Source organism: Suillus discolor (genome assembly GCF_016758755.1).
Source record: "Suillus discolor strain FC423 chromosome Unknown F5147scaffold_1, whole genome shotgun sequence".
Classification (NCBI taxonomy): domain Eukaryota; kingdom Fungi; phylum Basidiomycota; class Agaricomycetes; order Boletales; family Suillaceae; genus Suillus; species Suillus discolor.
In genome coordinates, this window is record NW_024541248.1 from 246,292 (window position 1) to 270,864 (window position 24,573).

At 47.4% G+C, this 24,573-nt stretch overlaps 9 protein-coding genes across 9 annotated transcripts; 4 read left to right on the top strand and 5 right to left on the bottom strand.

Moving 5' to 3' along the window:
• Positions 1-1,742: 1,742 nt before the first annotated feature.
• Positions 1,743-2,542, top strand: F5147DRAFT_741496 (uncharacterized protein; the record flags this gene model as incomplete). The annotated part of the gene is made up of 4 exons (XM_041439479.1): positions 1,743-1,771; positions 1,803-2,084; positions 2,167-2,278; positions 2,375-2,542. 4 exons carry the CDS (start codon positions 1,743-1,745, stop codon positions 2,540-2,542), a joined length of 591 nt encoding a protein of 196 aa, XP_041299843.1.
• Positions 2,543-2,675: 133 nt separating this feature from the next.
• F5147DRAFT_527821 (uncharacterized protein) lies at positions 2,676-2,834 on the top strand (the record flags this gene model as incomplete). The annotated part of the gene is made up of 1 exon (XM_041430033.1): positions 2,676-2,834. A coding segment is annotated over one exon (159 nt), but the record flags the coding sequence as incomplete, so codon positions are not given.
• Positions 2,835-3,049: 215 nt separating this feature from the next.
• On the top strand, positions 3,050-3,622 carry F5147DRAFT_563274 (uncharacterized protein; the record flags this gene model as incomplete). The annotated part of the gene is made up of 2 exons (XM_041430660.1): positions 3,050-3,319; positions 3,401-3,622. Coding segments are annotated over 2 exons (492 nt in total), but the record flags the coding sequence as incomplete, so codon positions are not given.
• Positions 3,623-5,370: 1,748 nt separating this feature from the next.
• On the top strand, positions 5,371-7,279 carry F5147DRAFT_662053 (uncharacterized protein; the record flags this gene model as incomplete). Its single annotated transcript, XM_041434752.1, is given in 7 exon segments — positions 5,371-5,716; positions 5,766-6,187; positions 6,242-6,475; positions 6,527-6,653; positions 6,718-6,881; positions 6,936-7,134; positions 7,148-7,279. The coding sequence occupies 6 exon segments, from the start codon at positions 5,371-5,373 to the stop codon at positions 7,101-7,103; spliced, it is 1,461 nt and encodes a 486-aa protein (XP_041299846.1). The 3' UTR covers positions 7,104-7,134; positions 7,148-7,279.
• A 723-nt stretch (positions 7,280-8,002) lies between these two features.
• F5147DRAFT_562678 (uncharacterized protein) lies at positions 8,003-9,427 on the bottom strand (the record flags this gene model as incomplete). Its single annotated transcript, XM_041430630.1, has 7 exons — positions 8,003-8,073; positions 8,128-8,264; positions 8,322-8,366; positions 8,416-8,970; positions 9,022-9,165; positions 9,216-9,333; positions 9,391-9,427. 7 exons carry the CDS (start codon positions 9,425-9,427, stop codon positions 8,003-8,005), a joined length of 1,107 nt encoding a protein of 368 aa, XP_041299847.1.
• A 458-nt stretch (positions 9,428-9,885) lies between these two features.
• On the bottom strand, positions 9,886-12,275 carry F5147DRAFT_662062 (uncharacterized protein). The gene is made up of 6 exons (XM_041434753.1): positions 12,097-12,275; positions 11,811-12,027; positions 11,664-11,758; positions 10,752-11,608; positions 10,465-10,695; positions 9,886-10,413 (listed from the first exon to the last, which is right to left on the bottom strand). Exons 1-6 carry the CDS (start codon positions 12,170-12,172, stop codon positions 10,141-10,143), a joined length of 1,749 nt encoding a protein of 582 aa, XP_041299848.1. The 5' UTR covers positions 12,173-12,275; the 3' UTR covers positions 9,886-10,140.
• A 1,293-nt stretch (positions 12,276-13,568) lies between these two features.
• F5147DRAFT_562864 (DUF155-domain-containing protein) lies at positions 13,569-15,436 on the bottom strand (the record flags this gene model as incomplete). Its single annotated transcript, XM_041430646.1, has 12 exons — positions 13,569-13,609; positions 13,667-13,766; positions 13,807-13,905; positions 13,956-13,967; positions 14,021-14,097; positions 14,148-14,238; positions 14,288-14,339; positions 14,387-14,431; positions 14,480-14,534; positions 14,583-14,608; positions 14,656-15,003; positions 15,063-15,436. The coding sequence occupies 12 exons, from the start codon at positions 15,434-15,436 to the stop codon at positions 13,569-13,571; spliced, it is 1,320 nt and encodes a 439-aa protein (XP_041299849.1).
• A 2,692-nt stretch (positions 15,437-18,128) lies between these two features.
• On the bottom strand, positions 18,129-19,584 carry F5147DRAFT_741500 (Gti1/Pac2 family-domain-containing protein; the record flags this gene model as incomplete). Its single annotated transcript, XM_041439480.1, has 6 exons — positions 18,129-18,410; positions 18,687-18,892; positions 18,950-19,074; positions 19,146-19,228; positions 19,279-19,318; positions 19,379-19,584. The coding sequence occupies 6 exons, from the start codon at positions 19,582-19,584 to the stop codon at positions 18,129-18,131; spliced, it is 942 nt and encodes a 313-aa protein (XP_041299850.1).
• Positions 19,585-21,910: 2,326 nt separating this feature from the next.
• On the bottom strand, positions 21,911-24,544 carry F5147DRAFT_623831 (uncharacterized protein). Its single transcript, XM_041432642.1, has 13 exons — positions 24,433-24,544; positions 24,229-24,383; positions 24,157-24,178; positions 24,085-24,104; positions 23,958-24,016; positions 23,699-23,905; positions 23,509-23,640; positions 22,889-23,451; positions 22,683-22,838; positions 22,489-22,616; positions 22,311-22,438; positions 22,128-22,257; positions 21,911-22,068 (listed from the first exon to the last, which is right to left on the bottom strand). The coding sequence occupies exons 1-13, from the start codon at positions 24,474-24,476 to the stop codon at positions 22,052-22,054; spliced, it is 1,761 nt and encodes a 586-aa protein (XP_041299851.1). The 5' UTR covers positions 24,477-24,544; the 3' UTR covers positions 21,911-22,051.
• Positions 24,545-24,573: the final 29 nt, after the last annotated feature.

Genomic DNA, 24,573 nt, shown 5'->3' on the forward strand with positions numbered 1-24,573 from the left:
TGATGAGTCATCAACTGATAGTTCTGATGTATGATGTCTTCGAAGAAGTCAGTGAGTGCCTGTGTGATGTATTACTGAAAGTACTGATGTATGACTTGAAGCACTAGGGGGCACAAGGTCTTAATGTATGATTCAAAGTACTGATGTATGACTTGAAGCACTAAGGGGCACGAGGTCTTGATTAGGCAACTGCATGGGTGGTGGGTGTGGGTGTCCCGAGGGTGTGGGTGGGGGTCCATGTTTCAGGCACCCGCACCCTCACCCATACCCTCGGCTTGGGTTGACATGTCAAAATCACTATATTTCACTACCTAAACAGGAACTCAGCTACTCGTACTGTACAGTTGTTAAAAAAATCAATAGCAAGCATATCAGTATCACTATCCTCTAGACCCGAGTCATAGACATCATGCAGCCAAACATATTCGCAAAAACGGTAAAACGAGTCACCAAACTCATGGACAAGGCAAAGGCAGCCCTGGAAGAGAAGCTTGATGGCCCCTCGACTAAGGAAAGGAAGAACGACACAAATGGGGAAAATGCGGCACCAAGCCAGTCCAAGAAGGCTAAAAGTATCCCAAACCACAGTCGCACCAAGGATGACGTCCAATCAGACAACGTCACAGCTACTCCGAGTCCCATGGCTACACCAGTACAGGGACATCGAGCAGTGGTTCATACTGAAGAGGAAGAGGCTGATCTGCATAATGATGTGATCATGCTTGATGATGATGAGAGTGACCACAATGCCAATGAGACTCGCAATCCAAGTCCGGACATTGAAACTGCTGAAGATGAGCTCAGTACGCAATGCGATCTTCAATTAAAACAATTTGTTAATCAGATGATAGCTCAACTAATGAAGGAGTGGATCTCACCTGTATACGCATTCTTCGAGCCCAAACCCCATATCATTGAGCACAATGGACATCACGCTGTAGCACTCAAGCTTGCGGTAGGCTCGTATTCAGCTATTTTCCCATGCATGTCAAACACATGAATCACTTCCAATGTTATCCGACACTCATCCACTCAATCCGATGTTTATCCACTAAACCTGACGCTAACCCACTAAACCCAACGCTAATCCGACAGACCCAATGTTTCCCGCGCATCGGACCCGATACTTTCCCGTGCACTTGTCCTCCCTATGTCTTGTCCTGTCATATCTATCCCCACTAGGTGCGCAGTTATTCATTTTCATGTCACTAACATTGTAGAACACGTTATTACATGTCCGCAGTACATCGTGTCTTATTACATAGGACATCGGACCCGAAAATCAGCGCTACTACATTCGCCTATAGCACTCCGAATTTCTACATAGACACTATATATTTCGCATACCTCCTACCTATTTACTTACCTTTCTACCTCCAAGTAGGAGGAGGTCATCCGATATTCGTAGTTCTTAGTTGGATTCCGCAATATCATCCTTGCTTTATCCGAAACATCTGACAGTAACCCGCCATTCGCTATCCCCGACATTCGCTATATTCCCGACACAAACCCGACGCTAACCCAACACAACCTGAGGCAAACCTGCTAACCCGAAACCCGAAAACATCGGACCTGACATTTTTGACATTGGACTCGTAATTATACCTTCGGACTTCATTTCCCGCGCTTCGGACTATCTTCCTTTTGTTATAACTGATTATTCTAATACCATACAGCAAACCCCTCGGGTCGAATGCACTTGTCTTGCAAGTATAGCAGACTAGGCTGTGCACGACCACAACATGATTATATTGCTAGCTACTTACTTCATGTAGTGTCCAGCAATTGTTGTATCTCTACAGTGCACATCAGTTCAAGTGCTGTGCTCGAGGATGCAAAACTACAATTCGACGATTCCTTGACAAAAAGGATGCGAGGTCTACTGGTAACATGCGAAAGCACGTCAAATCGTGCTGGGGTGATGAGGTTCTGCAATCTGCAGACCAAGCCAAAGATGCCCAGGAGGTTCGGACTAAGATAGTTGGTAGCATCCTATGGAATGGGTCAATCACAACATCATTCGAGCGAAAAGGCAAGGGGAAAGTGACGTACTCACATCGCCAACATACATGGACTGAGACAAAGTACGCCGCCATCCTTCCTAATTGTATTGAGAGCTGAAATAGCCACAATAAGGGCTGAAATTGTTCGTTGGGTTGCCGAAAGTCTACGACCGTTTGAAATCATCAAGGACAAGGGATTTCAGTCTCTTATGAAGACCAGAAGACCTGAATATTACTTACCTTTGCCTGCTACAGTGTCGCATGACGTTTGGTTGGTCTTTGCCAGGACAAGAGAGCGCATAGCTAAAATCACAAAGGCACAGTCATCATTTAAACATAGCGCAGCATGAATCTAATATACTCACCGGCAGGAACATGAAGGTAAAGTAAACTTTACAACAGATGGATGGACTTCAACAAACCATCGAGCTTTGGTCACTGTATCTGTGCACCTCAAACTTAAAGGAGTGCCGCTGAGTCTGCTGTTAGATATTGTTGAGATACCAAAAGTAAGGATGACTTACTTTTGCCTGACTTGATTGATATTGAGCATGTTAGTCGCATACCAGCAAGGAATTAGTGGGAATGTTTGAACAGATACTAGATGATTTTGGAATCATAGAAAAAGTTAGTCCAATCAACACAATGTATTCAATGAGACTTACTGCAATGAAGATCCTGGCTGTTACATGTGACAACGCATTGAATAACACAGTAATGATCGACGAACTCAGTACCGCACTCCCCGACTTCGGCAGAAAAGCATCGCACACACGGTGCTTTTTGCACACAGTAAATCTTGTAGCAAAGTCCTTGCTCCATGAATTCGAGGCATCCACAAACGACGAGGACACAGAAGAGTCGATAGCTGGTGACGAAGATGACGTGGATGGCTTGGATGGCTTGGTCGATGAAGTTTCTTTGCTGACAGATATCGATATTGAGCAGGAAAACCTTAAGAATAGTGTGCATCCTGTCAAGTTAGTACTCACAAAGGTGGGAGTTCGGATCATGAAACATACCTTGAAAATTGACATAGTACCTAGCTTCACAAACTTGGATTCAAGATCATACATTCAACTATGAAACTCCTCCCAGCCTGGCATGGAATTCTTGAAGCTTTGAAGATGAAGGTTACGACACTCCCACAGGATGTTTCCACACACTGGAACTCGACATTTGACATGGTCGAGTATGCACTGAGGCATCAAGAGGCGATTGATGCTGTGAACCAGCGACGAGACCTGGGCTTGCAACAACTTGAGTTAACAGACCAGGAATGGGTAATTGCGGAGCAATTACAGGACATCTTGAAGGTGTGTGCGCATATGTAACCATATGTAACACTGTGTGTTACTTAATTAGTAACACTTAACGCTTTGCTCTAGATCCTCAAGGATGCAATGATGTTCTTCTCGCGTTCAACTCCAAACTTGGTGACTGTTATCCCAGCAATGGACCTAATCGATGAGAAACTGACCACTTACTCCCTGAATGCTTCATTCCTTCCATCGATTCGTGTAGCTGTAGGACTCGCCAAAAAGACATTGAATCGTCATTACCAACTGACAGATACATCGGAAGTGTACCGTATTGCCATGGGTAAGTTTGTTTCTTAATCTATGTCATTTGTCTGACCTCTTACTTTTAGTTCTACACCCACGTCACAAACTCACATATTTCAGACGTGTGAAGTGGGAAGACACTTGGATTGAAACTGCTGAGACGCTTGTAAGGGAGACATTTGAGCGCTCATACTCCGACTCGATGTTGGCAGCCTCACACACAGACTCTGAGGCAGACAATGGTATAGCAGCAGAAGTTTCTTTGGTGAGTTTTATTGTCCATTTTGATGCACTCACTGAGTCGCAAACTAACTACATCCACAGGGCAACATCTTCGACAATATCCCTGTGCTTGCACCCCCGACAAGTCACTCTGAAAACAAACTTGACAGGTACCTGGGCACTGACATTGAGCATGTTGAGGACCCCCTTGCTTGGTGGTATGAACATCATATCGTTTATCTGTGCCTTTCTCGCATGGCGTTAGATTATCTTAGTATACCTGGTATGTTTTGTTTTTTCATTTATTTAGTATTAAGGAGCTAGCTATTTGACTGTGGTAGCTACTTCCATGGATGTTGAACGTCTTTTTAGTCGCGGGCGTCTCCTCCTTTCACATGTTCGCTCTTGATTATCAGCTCAGTCAACCTGCGCACTCCTGTGCCTCAGATATTGGAGCAAGCTCAATCTAGTGAAGACAGGGAACGTCATGTCTGTTGCAGCACTTGCAGATGTTGAAGGTGAGGAGGAGCAGGAACTCGAGATTGGGTGGGATGCCATTAAATTAGAGTAGCTACATTTTGTACATGAACTGTTTGAATTTGCAGCAACCCGTGGGTATACCCTTCGTGGGTTACTGTGCAGGTCATTTACCCGTCCACCCACGCAAAAACCCAGACCTGCTTTGAGGGTATGGGTATTCCTCTGGGTGTGGGTGCGGGTAGTAGCGCTGACACCTGAGGGTTTACCCGTGCAGTTGCCTAGTCTTGATGTATGACTCAAAGTACTGATGTATGACTCTCAGAAGCACTAGGGGGCACAAGGTCTTGATGTATGACTCAAAGCACTAGGGGGCACAAGGTCTTAGTAATGTATGACTTAAAGTACTAATGTATGACTCGAAGCACTAGGGGGCACAAGGTCTTAGTAATGTATGACTTAAAGTACTAATGTATGACTCGAAGCACTAGGGGGCACAAGGTCTTAGTAATGTATGACTTAAAGTACTGATGTATGACTCGAAGCACTAGGGGGCACAAGGTCTTAGTAATGTATGACTTAAAGTACTGATGTATGACTCAAAGCACTACTAGGGGGCAGAAGGCCTTGTCATGACAATGTTTCATGTATGAGACTTTTTGTTGTGCTACAGTATGTAATATATGAGTATTACAAGAACAGGTGGCAGCCTGAGGCCAGGAAGCCAAAGGAGGGCGTAGCCCTCCTTGGCTTCCTGTAACGAAGGAACAACACTCATTTTCCTCCCCTGAAGGAGCGCTACGCGCTCCTTCGATTTGTGCCGAAGGCACAACGGGCGTGAGCTCGTTGTACAAGGTCCTGTGCAAAGGACCGTGGGATCATTGTACTCATTTTGGTCACGAGGGTTCAACGTAACTTTGAGTTCCCCTAAATGACACTATGTAGTGTTGATCACACTCCCGCTGAGCTACTAGTTTCTGTTTTAGCGTGCATCTACGTTAGCACAATAACGACTAAAAAGGGGCGCGAGCCGACTCTAGCTATATGTGGTTCCCAGAAAATGCTCTTTCGTCACTTCGTCTTTTTCTTTTTGACCACCTCTCATGTCGGCCGTCCCTCCAGTTTGCTCGACACCTCCGTCGGTGGAGACTCTCACTCCCCCTATGACTCCGAAGCTTAATGACTCACAGCCCTCAAAGAAGTTCATTGAGGATCCCGAGCACGTCCCTGCGGACGCTAACATTCCCGATAACTACGTGTCGTACACTCTCAAGCACCAAAAGTCTCTTCTTCCAATCACTTGGGACAACTGGTACACAGAGTTAAACTGGTTAAACGTTGCGATTCTCGCTGGCACGCCTGTTATAGGTCTCGTTGGTGCATACTACACTCACCTTCGGTGGGAGACCGCTGTTTGGTCAGTGATATACTACTATATGACTGGTCTCGGTAAGCTTTGGCATTTACCTTTGAAAGCCTTGTCTTATCATATTTTCAGGCATCACTGCTGGTTACCATCGGCTATGGTCACACCGTTCTTACAACGCATCGAAGCCCCTTCAGTATGTTCTTGCATTCGTCGGCGCAGGCGCGGTTGAAGGCTCTATTAAATGGTGGTCACGAGGACACCGTGCTCACCATCGTTACACCGATACCGACCTTGACCCGTACAACGCACACCGCGGTCTTCTATGGTCACACATCGGATGGATGGTTGTCAAGCCCCGTCGCAAGCCTGGCGTTGCTGATGTTAGCGACTTGACAAAGAACGAGATCGTGAGGTGGCAGCACAAATACTACCTGAGCCTTGTCGTGATCATGGGCTTCCTCTTCCCCACTGTTGTGGCTGGCCTTGGTTGGGGCGATTGGCAAGGTGGCTACGTATACGCCGGTCTTCTGCGTCTTTGCTTTCTTCACCATGTATGTTTGTTGTTGCCTTTTTATTCCGATACACCGTTGACCTCGCGCATATAGTCCACATTCTGCGTGAATTCGCTCGCTCATTGGTTGGGTGAAACGCCATTCGACGACAAACACAGCCCTCGCGATCACTTCGTAACTGCCCTCGTCACAATTGGTGAAGGATACCACAACTTCCACCACCAGTTCCCCATGGACTACCGTAACGCCATCAAGTGGTACCAATACGACCCTACAAAGTGGTTCATTTGGTCGTGCCAGAAGCTTGGCTTCGCAAGCCATTTGAAGGTGTGTCTGTTGCAGATACGTTAGGATACTTGATTCATCCAGATCCATTAGTCCTTCCCTGACAATGAGGTCCGCAAAGGTCAGCTTACCATGCAACTGAAGCGTCTTCGCGAGACCCAGGAAACCCTGTCATGGCCTTCTGATAACAGTGACTTACCTGTCATTTCCTGGGAGAGCTGTACGTACCTTTCCGCATATGCCAGATGTATTTTCTAATATATTCCGCGTAGACCTTGAATAAGCCAAGAGTCGTCCGGTCATCTGCATCGCTGGCTTCATTCACGATGTTTCAGACTTCCTTGACGATCACCCAGGAGGCCGTCACTTGTTGACGAAGCCCATCGGCCGAGATGCTACTACAGCATTCTTTGGAGGTGTTTATGACCATAGTAACGCCGCACATAATGTGAGGCATATTTTAGTTGTCGCGCGATCATATCTTGACTAATACCTTCTGCAGCTCCTTGCAATGAAACGTGTCGGCGTTCTTCACGGCGGAACTCCACATGGCCTTGACGATAAGGTCATCCCTCCAAGCCAGCGTCTTCGCATTGCACGATACAACGAGATCGGTGACAGCGGTTACAGCTCAGCAGCCCTCTCTGACGGTGAGGGTCTCCTCGGGTAAAATGGTAATACCCTTCCCGGCCCTAGATGCACGTCCATTCAGGATAGACTTTTATTATATTCGACACTCCCGCACCCATTGACTCTGCATATATTCTCTCGCTCGCAATACCGGCTGTGCCATAGAAAGCATGTTGACCCTCTTCTCCCAATTTTTCTTCATACGATACACACGGCCCATTCTACGCTCTGTCATGTTTACGATGGTAATACGAAAGGGGAATGTACAGTACTTTGGTGTTATTATATGTAGATAGTTGATGGCATGATTACATAATTGATTTGAGGCGTATTGCTGAGTAAGCTACACCGCCTTGTTTGAATCCCACTTTGCCATCATTTCCTCACCTGCACGATTGAAACCACGCAATAAGCCGATACACGCATAGACGCAAGAATTATTGATAGGGGCGCCCTATGCTACAATCCTAGCGTCTATGTGTGTCAGACTCACCAAACAGAAGCATGATCTTTTCAAGTTACTGTTTCTGACGCAGTCACATAGGCTACGAACAGTCCGACTGCATTGAGAGAGAATTGGTTTTGACCTAGTCTCCTCGACTTTGATGTCCATGGATCCGAAGCATAAGGCCTACGGAGAACGAGTCGTGCTGAATGCGGTAGCCTATATATACAAACAACGCAAAAGACTGGTGACTCTCCATTGGAGTCAACTCTGAGTATCACGCGGAGAAAAAGGCAATACTAGTGTGCGTTCCATGTTAGACTCGGCCCAAAAGCATGCATTTGAAGTTTGATAATTTTCGAGTCAGCTGAGCCTGCACTGCGTCAAAGCTGGCCAAACATCAAGCTGTCGTCGATCGTGCAAATCGATGAAAAGCGTACTATCATGATTAGCATGCTGGCACGATACGATATTACACATTTTTTTGGCAATTATTAGCCGCAGTTCGTACTCGAGTCTGGACGTCGCCAGAACTGCAATCTACGGCGGACTGCTGGAAGGTGGCCTGAAGAGATAGTGAGCCAGGCTGTTTTTTTTACGGGAGCAGGCTGGAACTGACCAAACACTATCGACGGTCCCCATCCCACCAGTACTAACGCTACATGTTGCGTCCCAAAAGGCGATGGATATTGGCGATGGCTCGCTACATCGATGATAGTCGAAAGCGCGGCCAGAAATTGGGTAATAAAGAACGCCCTGAGGGTTCACGTCAGTACCTCTCCAAAAATACGGCCTATTCTTTGATGCACGTACATTTGGAAAAGAATGAGCCTCCATATCGCAGGTGCAAGACTCTGTCTGGGCTGTTCGTAACCATGACGGGCTCGAAGGCAAGGTATGTAAATACGTACACCAGGGTACCAGGCGAAGTAACGACTCACTTGATATCGGAAGCGTCATTGTACATTCTTCAACGGGCACGGCAATGCACGCTCGCTGGTCGCGTATCTGAGATTCGTCCCATTGCGATGTTTCCGACAAGCGCTTTGGCGAAGTCCGAGTCGATGTGGATAAGGAAGAGGGAGAAAATTCAGCCCGCGGGGGATAAACCTCATTTGACATAGCCGCGGCATTATCCATCTCATCAACACGAGGCATCATATCTCTCCTTGGCAAGTGGTCGTCCATCAAATGGTTTCTATTCCTGAAGTCCGCGGACTTGAGACTCACATCCGAGTCGGGTATAGCCGGCAAAGGCCCATTTTTTTGCTCGGAAGGTTCAGTGATATTGACCTCCCTAATTTCAGCTGCTGACAGATAATGCGAAGGTGGAGCTGTGAACTTGAAAAGCTCTCGATGCACCGTGTGCACTTTGAATACGTAGCGGGCTGCTGCTGCAGACAGGAAGAAACATGGAATCGTGAGGATCATGGATATGCCCGCATAGCCTAAGAATCGTCCCCTGTTTATGTGAGCTTCATCATTCACAACGTTGGTAATGCAAGTGACGCACCATATGGGATGAGTAGCGTCGCAGTGGAGATCATCTGTGGGTTGGATGGCGTGAAGGGATAGTAGGACGGGAATGGCGACACCAAGTGCACCGAGCGGAAACACGACGATGGGTAAGAGATATTGGTTTCGCCATACCAACGTCCTGCTCGCGCATTGTAAGTACTCAAAACTGCGATAATGCAAACCACGCACGAGGAAGCGGTCATTATAACAGAGGACGGCCACACCACAGCGCGTGTCGTCGCCATCGTGAAGGCGGCACATACTCCAGTCACGGAGAGAGCAGAATAGTATATGATGAACGTCTGAGCTGTTCGAGACATCATATCAGGGCAACAGGACAACACCATACATTATAAACGCTTACCTTTGCAAAAAGCCGGTGGCATATCATACGGGTTCATATTATATATCATGCCTTCAAGGAGTCAGCAAAGCTTTCCTGACTCTCAGCTGTTTGGCAGCCACACGACAACACGGACGCACCCAGGCAAAAAATTCCCTGGAGTATCGTTGCAAAAACGCAGTATAACATTGGACCCCAGTAGCTCTGGATCGCGCGAGCGAACACTGTTAGGACTATCCAGCATGCAAAGATACCTGTGCCACCGTGACGTCAATCCGGGGAGTTTTTGATGTCCGGATCTGCTCACCAGAGAACGACAGTGCAAACCATACAACTTTCAGCGCGAATGGTAGCATGGGGGGGCCAGTTTCAGCAGGCAGTATTTGACCCAGGCCAAATGCTGACAGTTTACTGTCACGGTACTGGAGTGAGATACATGACCCAGGCTCATGCCTAGTAGTTGAAAATAGCCCGGAAACAATCCACTTCTAGATCTCATCTTTTCTCACTGTCAAAGTCCGGAGCCGCTTCAGCGTGGCGCAGTGCATAAGGAGCACATAAAAAAGCATAATATTAGCCTACATTGTCCTATATTAAACCATCCGTAGTATGATGGCAGTGGGCGCGAGGATAATATACGACGAAGGAAATTGTCAACTTGATGAGGAGAAAGTGACGACGAAAATGACTCAGCCCAGGAGGACCCCAGATCCACCACAAGGCGGCCGCCGCCATCTGATGCGTAACGTGCCATAGTACGAATTGATCTCCTTATCTTTCGAGAGCTTGGCTAACTTCAACGCCACCAGCGAGGCTGGCTACGACAGTCTCCACCCCTGGCGAAGGTGAGTCTGTCTGGGCAGTTTCCACTTGCGTATCATCAACTTCTTCTTGGCACCATTCCATTTTCAACTCCACATCCATGATATCCTTGCCTATGCCAATCGGGAAATCGAGGTCATCTCGGGGCAGTATGAACGACGAGGATCGTGTCTCGGGAGCGATGTGAAAAGCCGGGATGAACCACAGCCAAGCCATAAATACCTGCCAGGGCTTGGCGTGAGGAATGACACGTAGAAAACATTAAGCACATACCTGTCCCATGTAGAGTTTGATGCGTAACTCTCGGTCGGCGTCAACTACTATTCCGCTGCGACCGACCCTGGTGTTTGTCACTGACTGGGATATAGAATCGGTAGAAGTCATCTCCGATTTGACTGAAGGCTCTAAGTCGCGAGTTTCCTCCTGTCGAAGGGGTGCTTTGGAAATTTCCACCCAACACTCCTCATTCAGGGGACAGAGAACATAGCGACAAACCTTGACGCTCTGTCATTTGTGAGTTCCCTAGGTGGTGCTACCAGCTTATCATATAGTTGACGGACCTCGTCTGCGCTATTCATTTCAGAAGGTCGCTTTCCATCATCTCCCATCCGAGCGAAAGTCCGTATCATCTTTTCTTTGTCCCATTTGTCGCTGGCAAAGATACCACTGACCGATTCGGACGACTCAGATTTTCGTCTTCCCAAGTTGGTGCTATCCCGAGTACTTTGCTCCCAACGCTCTAGAGCGTCGACCAAGTCGTCGTCATAGCGTGCTAGTGACGCCCACACACGGTTATTGCGAGGACCAACAAGACCATTTCCGTCCTTTCCGCGATCCATTAGCAAGCTAGCCGCACGAACGAGACCCGCTTTGATTCCAGAGATCTCACGCAGTCGAAGTGAAATTTCAGTGATGCGCACTTTCCTCGTGAGAATCGACGATGAGTTAGACCCATTGCGCAAGCCCGGTTTCATGTCTGACAGCCCCCACATGCCAGGTGGACCCTGGCCAGCAAGAAGTCGTGACCAGTATAGAAGCCAGCGCCGCTGGCTAGGAATACTAACACCTGCTCTCGGCTTCGCGCTTGATGTGTTCGTTGAAATGGACGACGCTTTCATCCGGCGAGAGGTGTGCAAGTCTAATACCTGTTGTAACGTGGGCGCAGAGGGTTTGGAGGGCATACTTTGACTTTCATCTCGGGACTCCGGGGATGTTTCTTCCACAATGGATGGAGGAGGGACGGTTGCTTCCCCTAGTTCTTCAAGGACAGCATCGTTGGGGATTACTTGCATGCAATCATCAACGCGTACAGCGACCCAGTCCTTTTCAAAGTAACTGTTTTCCGAAAAAGGAGGAGAAAAGGTGTCGAGCGAGAGAAGATAAGCACAGACTAGCATGCCTGATCTTCCCTTCCCAGCTGCGTGAGAATAAAATTAGTGGATATGCAGAGCAGATGGAGGAGCAAGCTGTACCTTTGCAGTGCAAAGCAGCTACTCGGTCCTTTGAAACTGTTACCCAGGCATGCATCTCTCTCGAAACCAAGGGGAGGATGGCAAGGGGAGGCGTACTGGATTTAGTGATTAGCGATTGCAAACCAACATCGTATGGCTGTTCCTTACTGATGATCTGGAAAGGGGTAGCGACTCACTCGTCCTCCAAAAACGCTCTTGTCGTAAAAGTTCTCCCTGACTGGGCAAAAGTTGAATACCCAAAAGTCGCTACCGTGCCGAGCAGTAAGAAAGCGTTGAGCATCTTCGCGACGGTTTCGGTAGAAGCCCTCAATACCAGCAGCAGGATAGCCCATCACAATGACTTGATCGGTTACATATGCAAGGTCTAGAATCATACGATGAAAGCATCACAGTGAGCTCGATAATCAATGAAGCACATGATACAGTGTCATACCTAGCTCAAGGTCAAGGTTCGGATCCTTGAACCTAGCTTTGCCACCCGAAACAAGACGCCGCAAAAATTCGGCCATAAGGCGATCAGATGTCTGATGAATTGAACTGGAGCATAGAGCGCGCAGAACAACATGTCAAGGCGAGGTGGTCATTGAAATTTGGAGCAACAATGGAGCTCGGACCTTCCCAAAGTGGTGTGCCTGATAAGGCAGGGTCTGTAATTGGGTTACTACTGCCACACCCGGGCCAGCCCTACCTGGACCCGTTATTTCTGTTTTCAATTAATGCCACAAGCTTTATGATGCCTTGAAAGTGGCGATATAACCGAAAATACGATCGGTTGCACAATCTTATCCTCGACGGCTTATACCATCCCTCCAAGGTATCCCTCGTATATTGGTTCAAGTTGTACAACTAAATGTGGCCGCTCGTTTCCTGACTGGATTGCGAGAGCAAATCGAAGATGATCCTGGACTTTGTATGGTCTCATTCAAGTATCATGTCTCGCAAAGCACCATCAGATGTCAGATATATCGTGGCTGGATCCGCACGAATACATCTCAGACGAGGAGTATCGTGAAAAACTATCAACAGCATGCTGGTACAGCAGAGTCGGTAAAAGAGACGTTGAGAAACTTCTGAATGTCGGCGAGGATTAATCACTTCCAGGTCTACATACCATGCCCAAACGTTCATTGAACCCGCCCAGCCTTGCACTCTGAGGAGGATGAGGATGCGCTGCCTGCTCGATCATGATGCGAGACTCCTGGCAACATAAAAATCCTGTTCAGGCGAGTCTGTGATTTCGCGGGGGCATGCATATAATGCATCTGATTCGCAATTGGCAGTAATTGCGTGCATGCGAGACGGAGGGAGATGTTGCTTGATGTTGCGTACTTGTGCGTGTTATCGACATCCTAGATTTTGGAAATCAGGCAAAGTGAGAAACCAGGTTCTTTATGAAGGCACATGTCGAAGCCCAGCCAGCCCGATGAAGAAATTAAAAGTTGGCTATCATCCAATCATCCAAGTTTCGGCAAGCCAACTAGAAGGCGAGTGACTTGCTAAGCCCAATCCTATTCGCTCCAGGATTGCAAGGAGTCCAGATTGATATCCGGACATTCCCATGTCGGGTATGCAATTTGACGTTATACAGGCAAGATACCATTTTTGTTTCAAACCCTTGATAACGAGGTCAGAAGATTTTCGTGAGACGCTGAGGAAGCAGAGACGGGACTGGCTCCAGTAAGGATTGTTGTATATTTCATAAAAGTTGTGTCTGTTTCGACCCGATCTTGGGCGGTCTTGACATTTTCCCGCCCGTACTAGCCAGCAGTATAGTTAAGTGATTGCCCATGCTACCAGTGCCGATGAATGCGATCTGATTGACTCAGCGAGGGGAAAGTTTACCTTCTATGAATACAGGTTGCGCCGTAGTTAAGCATGCGAGGTATATGAATTGAATACAAGAAATCAAGCCATGAGATCCACGAGAATGGTGATAATGCCAAGTACTAGATCGCACCAACATGAGCTCATCGTTGAAAAAACAAAAAGAAAGACAAATTTACCGATTTCAATCCCAATAAGAGCAACGACAATCTGTTCAAGTCGTTCTGCATGCCTACTTGATACAGACTCCTTGAGAAGTTGGAGCATATCTTGAAGAACCTGTCCATGAAATCAGCGAATGAAGGCACGCCACATCAACTAAACTAGCCTCGACTCGTGTATTTAGGAGATTGATTCGCTGAGGGATCTCCAGATAACTCCGCGCGGCATCATACAACGGTTGGAGATCGGGAAAGCTCTGAAAAGGTGTCAAAAATGCCGGCACTTGACGTGGACAACCCGGCTTACCCAGAATACTTCCTAGAACGGGGGCAGGGGTGAATTTAATGTACTCTAAACAAATATTTTCTTACCGGAGAGTCTAAGACAGAGCCTACAGAGTTGATATTAGTCCGTAATATGAACAACTCCCCGGTTTTGCGCATAATTTCTGGAGAGTATATGTTAGATGGTTTACAATGCAGCATCTTCTTGACCGACCTTTATGGGGTATGCCGATCTTGCCTGTCTCTGACAATGTTTCGGGTATATCTTTCGTGTCTTCGATAGTATTCGAGATAAGCTCCTCGAACTGAGCGGCCCTCAGGAAGATATTATGCCATATAATCAAGTCAGCGTACCAAGGATATCTTGACAGACTGAGACAGTGCGTGCGATAGAGAGAGCTTTGTCCTTGATGTGTTTAAGTATCATAGAGACTCCTTTTATGCTCGACTCACATGTAACCAGATCCCTTACGCAAGGTGATGACATCATTGTATATCCTGTGTCATGAGTAAAAAGCAGCGATTTCGGCAAGTGACTAAACGTACCGACTGTAGTTTGCATAGTAATAATTCAGATCCTCCATTTCAATGTCGTCTGGTGCTGTAAGCGATTTAGACTTCTGCAGGGAATATAAACGCCCTCACATACCCAATCTTTCAACTTCAAAACGCTTGCTACGAACAGTTCGTCGATGCTGATTGTAACAAAAGAAAGTACTCACATGGAGGACAAGAAACGTTTCTCTTGGGCTTCACTCATTCCCCATATGACGACTGTTCCGTAGGCGAAAATGAAAATCTCGGCCTCGGTTGGAACAGTGTGAAATTTGCTGATCTTCTTGCGATTAGAGGTGAGCCCATGGTCTTCCGCTTCAGAGACCAGGGGATTTAGTTCAGGGATTCCTAACAAATCCCCACTCGCCGGGAGGAATTTCGCATTTGTTTCTTGGTTGACTTGGGGTTCATATGCGTAAGGAGTATACAAAACATCGTCAATAATCTTGGGGTCTGCAAGATAGGATGCCCTCCGGGCATTGAAAAACTTCGAAAGTTCATGCAGACGATAGGAACTAAATCGAGACAAAGCCTGTCAGTTACATAGTCAAGCAAGAAGCCAACAAAGAACTACCTTGCCGTCGCATATGCCGTTACACGAGGTAATGACTTCGCCTTTTTCTTTGTCAGCCTCAGTGCATCTCTTCGTGCCGTTCCCTGCGGAATTTGGGAGATTTGACGTAGTCGTATTTCGACATCCTCGTCTTCGTCCTCATCTGACTCATCCTCGTCCTCATCATCCCCGTCATCCGTATCTCCTGTTGTGCCTAGACTTTCCTCAGCATCTGGACGTGGCAAAACGTTGCTTTGGGTAGACGATGTTGGTTGGTCTGGTAGGACCTTGAGTTTGCCGGCGACCTTCGTAGACCTGTTTGCACCGCGAGTTTTCGGCTCGGGCTCCTTAGAAACGCCTACTATAGATTTCGGTAAGAGCGGGTTTGTAGGCATGATGAGACTCGGATGTTATAACACTTGAGTTCCTCTCTCAGTTGTCTCGTCGTCTCGTGGGCGTGCTGAGTGGGTCACATGACTGCTAGTCACGTTTTTCAAAAGTTGTGTGACACTGCCGTTGCACTGCCGCAGTCAGAAGTTTTAAAGACGTCAACACCCTTGGCAAGTACAGAGCTCTGGCCACGCGAATTCCAATCGTGTCGACATGCTGGATCAGGCCTCAGGGTGCATGAAGGTTTGAAGCTTGCGATTTACAAGGAAGTCGTTTTTGCTCACACCCCTTGATGATCATCTTCTCGGTCACCTGTTCAAGTTGCCCTGACTCTGACATCATTCTACCTCGCCTATTATATACACTATGTCAATGCAGGGCGAGCTGCAGCGAGCGTATATTTGTAAAACGCCGCTCAGGGTTTCCCCGAAGTGTTTTGTGGTATGTGATAGCATCATATAGTACTGAAAGTACCGCAACCTGCATCACTGTAGGACTTGACCGCAGAACGTCAAACGCTCGCGCGTAGGCACCGCTGATATCGGTATACGACGTGCACAACAGCGCTATCGACTGCACTGCTCAGACTCGTCCGATTAGATCTCTCCCACTAGCTAATATTAGTGTCGTACTGCCAGTGTCATGCAACCTCGCCGGGTCCCAAGCTTCCAAACTCAGATCATCATAAGGATATAATTATCCGTTTACATAAAGTTTAAAGCGTGGTAAATTGTAAGGTTTGTGCCTTTACGTTTACTTTATGCTTCAGCACTGGGGGAAGCCTCACGTCACGGTGAATAATAGCAGCGGGAGCCTCGCTAATCGGGGAACGCTCATTGGCGGAGAGGACTATCTACCCCATGATGCCACTATGTGCCAATGTATGTATACCTAAATGACATACTATGGCAGTCAACTCATTCTCATTTCGCCAGCCTTCTTTGATTCAAGATCACGCAACAATCCCGAAGTCGTCGGATTGGAAGGAAGCTTTATCCTATGAGCTGGCCCCGCGGAGCCGTTTTGAGCCGCAGGGTTTACTGCCGTACAGAAAACCCTCTTTTTTCTTCTGGTGTTTGGAAGCAAGTAATTTTTACTAACAATGCACCCTACGCAGAGGAAGTTACAACAACATTGTCGTCATGTACATTTACCATTTTTCAGGCCTAGGCATCCAATCCATCATTGATATTTTATTTCCCCGAACAATTATCCAGGTCTGCTTCCCCGACCTTTCAGTGTTCTTTATCAGGTATGATTGAATTCTACATACTGGGTCTGTTCCGAGTTTGGTGACACATTCAAACTGGCCATTGGCGATAATCCCTCTCAAATGATTTGCAATGTCCCTACGTTCGAAGAAGGGCTCCCGGTCAGATTGCTAGTAGTATGGCTGAACGCAGGCGTGTGGAAGCACATGTACTGTGTCAAGAATCCTTTCAAGAAAATTTACTCTCACACTTATCACCATTTGTCTAGGCATCTATCACGCAAACTCGCCAGTTCTCCCCTTTGTACGAGGGGACAAAGTGAGTCGCGCTGATTCGTCGGGAGTAAGACTTACCTAAAGCACATGTTCTATCTCAGGTCTAACTTCAATACTCCCATTTTCCGTTAATACGCTCCAACTGAGCATACCTGCTCAAGCAACGAATAGATCCCTTAGTTCGGCCCGAGACGGCGATTAAGCATCAGCAGGGCAGTTGCCTACATATGACATTTCCGCGGAATAAGCAGAAGAACACCCCTGAACAGGCTGCGCCAGCACTACTGTGGTGTGCTAACCTGCTCTGAATCGGAAATATCTGCCGTCACATCTGGACATTCAGTCTGGCACACCGAAACAATTCACGAGTGCCGCTATACTGGATACGGTCTGCATGTCATCACCCTTCAGGTGATGTTTATCACTTTACGGAACCGCAAACAGGAAGAAGTATCATGAATGATCAATTACATAACAGAGGAAGTGATGTTGTATTTCCGGGGTCAGGCTACACTGTGTCCATGGTACGTACCTAATAGGCTTGGCATTAAGGTCCTGCGTGAGAGGAATATGTAAATTTTCTGCAGGCGGGGATATCTCGGTTACGTTCCCCACCCACCAACAGCTGCCTACCTGAGATGAGACGTTCAGCATAACCCCTATCCCAGCTCAGCAACAATGACCCTTCGCGACGGAAAACATCTCACGGCCTCGATTCCTCCGCTGATCGTATTCGCGTTCGATGATCGGCGTCTCGGATCAATTGGGTGTCAAAATGTTATACATATTCACATTTAAAAATAACAGACAACCAGGACCACACACACTAGTTCACTGCAGACATACATTAGCGTGGCGACGGGGTTTGACAAATTGGGGAAGTGCACAAATTCCTGCGGTTACTATGCGGTACAAAGTACACTATCTACATATGAGTCCGAGGCTTACGCGCGAACTAGTATGAGTTCAACAGACAACACTTAGGATACAATACGAGCTCACCCTTATCAGAATGACAATAAGGTACCTGTGTGCGTTCGGCGTTAAGTAAAAACAAGTATCAATATGTAAGTTTAACAAGATGTGTGAGGATTATAAATGTATAATTGACAAAGAAATGGGTGGTCCACGCCTGGAGGATGAGGTATATTAAAATAAGTAGAAAAGGAAGTCGTAGAACATCTCAAGATTAGATCGGCCTCAATGAATCATCAGGTATACGAGCACCTTATTGATTCGGGATGTAAAGCAGAATGTCCCTTTGAAGGGGGGTGATTTCGGTCTCCTCCCTTCGAGACAAAACCTGGCGAGACCTGAGTTGAAAAACGCTGAAGAAATTGTTCATCAATAGGTTCGCGCCTTGGATATGCAAGCCCTTGGAGATATTCGAGGGGCACCAATTGTTCCGAGAGGTGGGAAGGACTAATTCGCGGACTTGGAGTGGCGGGTCCTGATGATGATGATGAGGGTGGGGAAGGACATGCTGAGCGACTCTGGAATGGCGCGGCATCACGAAACTGTGATTGCATCTGAGTAGGAACCACATTGGGAGCCGAATAAGCCGTCTGGCGGACGCTGGAAGAGTGATGCCTGCATGATCCTTCTGCGGGAGAAGGAAATGAATAGGCGGTCTTACGTCCGCTTGTGGCCTCTACTTCCAGCAGGTCAAGCTGGGAGGAATTTCTTGAAGTGGGAAAATGTGTAAACGCGGTAAACGGTGAAGGATTTGAATTTGAAGCATGAAATGATGACTGAAACCCGGATTGAACCGGATTAATCTTGGGTAGTACGCCCTCCATGGGAAACTGTGGGAGTTGCTTTGCCAGGGCAGATTTTGGTAGGTCGTCATCTCGTCTCGTCTTAGCATCCCTACGAGCACTTCGGAACCATCCGTCTGGAACCGGGACATCACCGACCCCTGGTATATTATCGATTGTGTTAAGCCGATCAAGCTTCTGTTGACTGAAGTAGGCAGCTGATGAACGAAGGATGATTAGACTTCCGAGGCGGCGGAGATAGCTCAGAAACGTACTTAAGTGCCACTTCCTAGTGATACCTCGTGTGCGATCATCAGGTAACGAGACACGTACACTATAAGTCTGCTTGATCAAACGTTCAGAGTCCCCCGTAGCACGTGCTCGCGAAGAAGGGTACATGCTGTGAAATAGGTAAAATTGTCGTTCCACGGCGTTTGGACTTTGGGCGCCCACATGATTGATGTGACCTACCTAATCATCTGAGCCCATGGAGTGCCGGAGCTACCTGGATCATCATTCACATCACATTCTTTCTGCTGATAGAACAGAAATTCCTTTGGAAAATGTAAGTCCGGAGGAAACTTGACAATCGACATGTACTCACATCGCGGACTCTACTTGGTCCCCAGCCCATGCCATCCGTCCTAGCAATATAAATAATATTGAATTGATATGCTTAGACCCCCAGCCACATGTGGACAGACCATCGTTCCATGCCGAGACCTGTAGCCTCAGAATTTGCACTGCGTTCCTCCCAAACATATACGTTTCCGGGAGCGATAGCCCTTCGTTCCTCAGCGTCCAATCGGCGTGTTGTAAGTGGGAGCGCATTCCTCGCAACAGCATGAAAGATGTAAAGCGCATCCCTTGTCGAGCGTATGCGAACATTTTGGAGGGAAGGTTGCTGCATATCTTCAGGACGAGGATAACAAGGGGGAAATGCCAAGTGGGTCTTAGGATCAACGGAACTTCACAGCACAGGTTATATATTCTTGGATTCGTAAGGGAACTGTGAACCACGGATAAAATTAAAATTATTCTAAGTTTGAATTGAGTTAACCCACATGCTGGATTTTGAAAAAGCGCCCTGTGATCGGACTCTTCAGATTCGACTTGAGAGTATTTCCGAGACGTGGGGACGCCGCTAACTACTCCACTAGCCAAATCCATAATGATAACGCAGCATAAAGTGCGAAGAACGTGGGTATAAGATTACAAGTTGCTCATCTCCCAATATGGCTGTTCCGGTGCAACGCAAGATACCGACCAAGTTGCCAGTGCACGCAGAAACCTTACAGTACAGGTTGACTACAGGGTTGCTTTAATTTATCTGATTTGTCCTGATGCGGCTGACAACCGCTGCAGATGCGGGCTTTTGCAAAACCTTTATGCCCGAACACTAATAAATTTCTAGCATAACAGTCTAGTCGACATCAAAACACACTCCACGATGTAAGTTACATTTCAAAGATATCTGATTCGTTCTGCATAGAGTTCATTGATGGCCAGATGGCGCACATTCGCCAGAAGAGTCTGGGATTGGTCCATCAGAGACTTGTTTCGCTTTAAAGTTGCAAAATCCTAACAAGGTTTGATTTCAGAACTGGACACTGCGGTGTGCTCATCATCATCATGACGGTATCATATGATCATTACGATTGGCGCCATGACATAGCAAAACTTTTCGACACAAGGACTTACCATTGTAGCTAAGCAATGTCGCCCATGCGCATTTAAAAAGCCTCATCCAAAAGCCATGCAGGTAATCACCGTCCATGGATCTCATATCATCAGGGACCAACGGGCGGTTGTTTGAAACTGCATTTAGACGTGAGCGCAGCTCCAAGTGGCCATGCTGAATCTAGGAGGGACTCGGATAAAGCCTAATTCACTCGTATGACAAGTTCACTTCCTCCGAGTCATGCTGAACTTGGCCAGGCCACATGTGCTCTAGCCAGCTCAATCTGGAATCGTATCTCTAACTTAGTAGGGGCCGGCAACGATGATCGACGGGCTTTTTGTCAACATACAGTTTTAACGTGTACGCCCACTGCGTTGAAGCCGAACTTCCCCTTTCGTGCTGTCAGCAGGGGGTGTGCGTTATCCAGTGGACATTGTCGGTGAAGGAGAACACTTCCCACCTTCGAAGTTATAATTGATCGCATCTTCACAGTACGTGCTGATGAAGTTCTAGATCTTCTGAGAAGGCATAGAGAAAAAAAGGTTTTCAGATGGCAATGCCCGACGCGCCTTGCTAGTTGTCATGGTGTGGTGGCAGGCGTCTATAGGATGTGTGCGTCTGAATAGCGGCACAGAACCTTTCAGGCATGTCGGGTGCCGATTTCCATTGTTTGAGTCACCCGTCAAATTGTTATGAGCATTTTGGAAAACAAGGACACTGCGGTTAATGAACTGAGCCGAAGGGTCAAAGCATTATGAATACAGGCAAATTGAAACTGAAACCGAGGGCTGAAACACGAAGATCACCCGAAAATTGAACGGTTGCTTGGGAAAGTCTGCAGGGCAAACTTAGTCTAGACACGGCTGATTCCGTGCGGACAAACACCCCGGGCCCATTGCAACAGCCTAGGTTAGGGGAAATAGCGTAGCTCGCTACGTACTTGTGCCGCGAAGGTTTGGCCTTCAGCTCCGTGGCAACGCTGGCACCACAAGCATATTGCAGGGGAGGTGAGCGGGGAAGTCCGGACCCAATCCGTCGTTTGTTACTTACACGTAGACTTAAGGTTTCACAATGTCACTTTGAACTGCGTGGAAGTGATTAACAACAGATCGGCGCTTAAAATATTGAATTCCGCGGCAGGTTGCTGGCACCTCTCCGCATTGTGTTGCGGCAATGTGTGCACAGTCAGGCAAGTAGTACAATCCGTTATATATGAATGGGCGAAGGTGAGCTAAGGGGGGCCGGGTGCAGCATGTTCATCAATTCGCTCATGCCTAGCGGATTTTTCCGTCTGGGTTCGTAATACTTCGTATTTGATAGTAGTACAGCCTGCAGTCCGGGAACTTGGATCGTCGCGAACAAGGACACAATCATCAGCTAGCAAAGCCCGAGGATCACAAGCGCGGTGAAGGCACCCCCACGGACACCTCAGCGGACCCGTAGGCTCGTTTTTGTGGCGTATACTGTATACGGCACGTCTATCTCGTCGGGCATGATAACACAAGATGAGTCCGCGCCTGCGCCATTGTTAATTTCGCTCTCTCCCGGTTGGCTGTTGTGGTAAAAGGTTGATACGCATTTGATTAAGGTCATATTTCAAATCTCGAGAGCCAATAGTTATCCACATTAACATTAGACATGGGTATAAGAGATACTGGGTGGGAGCGACAACAGGTTTGTAGCAACTGGAAGCCGGTTAATTCACGAGATGATCTTGGAAAAAAAAAACATCGTCAAGCACGAATACGCCCAAACGACTACAATGCACACACCTGGCAAAGGCAGCACGACCGGGACATAGTCGGGAATCTCTGCGTAATGTTGTCGATCACGGAAAAGATAACGTACGCGAAGCGATTTTGGGGATGTAGGGGCAGGATCGTAGAAACCTTGAATACCGGCCTGTGACATAACACGTGAACCAAAATTCGAGGAGAAGGTATGAGCGTGACTACCTTTGTGCGATGACCGGGGATATGAACCTGACTGTTGTGCACCAAGGCTTGTACAGGCACAGTTACATCTATCGTAAGGTTCTCGGCATCCGTTTCGGGTCCGTACGTCGCACTCAAGATGACAAGGCCTTTGACTCAACGTGAGAACCACGTGCCCGGATATGTAGAGATGTCGTACCTCCTCTGGACCTCTCCGTTTGCATGTGACGTTTGGCAGTGTCGCTCAACAACCCCACGGTATCATCAATCCGCCTCTTTAGCTGAGTTTTTTCCTCTTTGAGGAGGCGCTCAGCCTTGCGGAAATATCTTTTTAATCAAAAAAAAACGAAAACGTTAATCTGACAATCGAAGGAAGTTGGAGATAAGACTGACAATGTCCGTTGTAACTGCCTACGAGGCTTCAAAACAAAATGATATCCGAGGAGGAGAACTGTTGAAGGCAAAACAGCCGAAAAGAACTCCAGTGTTTGATTTCTTACGGTGGACAAAGTTATTGGCAATATCCACTTCTGATGGAGATATTCCAACCTGGTATCAACGCGTGAGTCAGGAGAATATTTGAGGACGAAGTGGCGCACTCAAAGCGCATGATTAACCCCTTGGTGCTCACACCAAAGCTAGTTGATATAGCAGCATTCGTGTTAGTCCATGTTGCAGTGACCAAATAGGCCATTTGTCGAAACCCAATCTCTAGGCCTGCCTTGAACCTCAGCGATAGTTCGAAAAACCAGATAGACCATTCGGTCCTGATACACGAGTTGAGGCCAGATAACTGTAATCCACACGACCAAGCCCGCAGTCCAACCCCAAAACCACTGACGGAGCCAGGCTTATTTGTGAAGTCGGCGTTCATACGGTCCGTATAGTGAACGTAATTTTCAGAAGACGAGAAGTCAAATGGCTGAGGGGAGTGTATATCAAATTCAAAGCTTCCCATGGACAATGGAGAGAATGTCCACGCCACAGAGCCCACCGTTGAAGCATGTCGGAAGAGTCGACGACTGAAGGAGACGGTACTAGCCGGAGGGAGAAGGTTCCAGAATGCAGGAATGAAATGCACACGGCAATTTAGGGTATTGTCATTATCTTCGTAGCTCGCTTTTGCGACAATGAGGTGAGGGTCTAAGAAATGTGCTGTAGCCTTTTCAGATGACGATCATTCCCTGAGTAATAAGTCTGATGTAATAATAAGGCATACCTCCAAAGCGAGCCGAGGAGAAAATTGATGGCGTATCGTGCCCATGAGGTTATTTCTACTCAGCAAGTCATTTCGAGGGCCTAGTCCCAGGTGACTCGTGAATTTGAGATTAGTCTTTTCATTCAACACTTTCTGCACGATTTGGAGCGGATATGAATGTCAGGTGGGAACGAAAAGGTATGGAGCTCACCGTAACGGAGTGACGAATGGCAAATTGAGAGACCCAGACTCCACGGAAGCGGGTGAGGATGCCTCTCGAATCATAATCTAAGTCATCACCGCGTGCGAATAACGTCGATGCGTCAATTCCACACGTCACAGTGCCTCTTGGCCGAATGAGGTGATCAAACACTTCTTGACTACGATCGATCCTCCAACGTCGAAGATGTGCACGTATCTGTCAAGAGGACTCGTAAGTCAGCATTGCATGCTGGGCGAAAATGCCGCACTTGTTCAACACTCTGAGACCGCAACTCGGTTGGCCACGGGTTTTTTGAAGCATCTTCGCCTAGTGCCGATAAGGAAATATATGGTAGTGTGAAGTATGCCCAGAAGATAGAATGCGGATGTGCTTACCTAGGAAATCATACACTTCCCTATTAGAGTAAGACCGCATGCAAAGAACGGTGTGTTACAACAAAAACTCACCGAAGAAAAGGGTCTGACAAAACTTTAAAGTGTTGTCAGATATTGCATTGGAACTGGACTAAAGACTTTCACCTTCGTAAGCCTTCTGAATTTCAAGGAATTCCACAGCTGCAGTGTCCGTTGTCCGTTCCCCGCGTTGCTTATCGGGGTGAAAAATCACAGACAATGCTCTGTAGCGTTCCCGTATTTCGGTTGCGGAAGCGGTCGTTGGCACGTTTAATACTGAACTTTTTGATATGGTCAGTAGCGACTCTGGACGCTATACGAACGACGTACTAAAAGTATTCATTTCGCACCGGGTCTACGCGTGATTTGTTCATGCTGGCTCCCAAAAAAAATTGCGCGTACGTGGTACCAACGTCAATGGCCAACGTGCACGAGTTTTTCAACGACACATTCTCGGTTCCCCCTATGATG

Coding starts and splice junctions, on each gene's coding strand:
- F5147DRAFT_623831 (XM_041432642.1), bottom strand. CDS start 24,476: ATGAACAAATCACGCGTAGACCCGGTGCGAAATGAATACTTTTA. Junction 24,017..24,084: donor GGAAGTGTATGATTTCCTAG/GTAAGCACATCC, acceptor TATCGGCACTAG/GCGAAGATGCTTCAAAAAAC. Junction 22,258..22,310: donor TCCCCGGTCATCGCACAAAG/GTAGTCACGCTC, acceptor GTTATGTCACAG/GCCGGTATTCAAGGTTTCTA.
- F5147DRAFT_662062 (XM_041434753.1), bottom strand. CDS start 12,172: ATGGCCGAATTTTTGCGGCGTCTTGTTTCGGGTGGCAAAGCTAGGTTC. Junction 12,028..12,096: donor GAACCTTGACCTTGAGCTAG/GTATGACACTGT, acceptor GTATGATTCTAG/ACCTTGCATATGTAACCGAT. Junction 10,696..10,751: donor AAATGAATAGCGCAGACGAG/GTCCGTCAACTA, acceptor CACAAATGACAG/AGCGTCAAGGTTTGTCGCTA.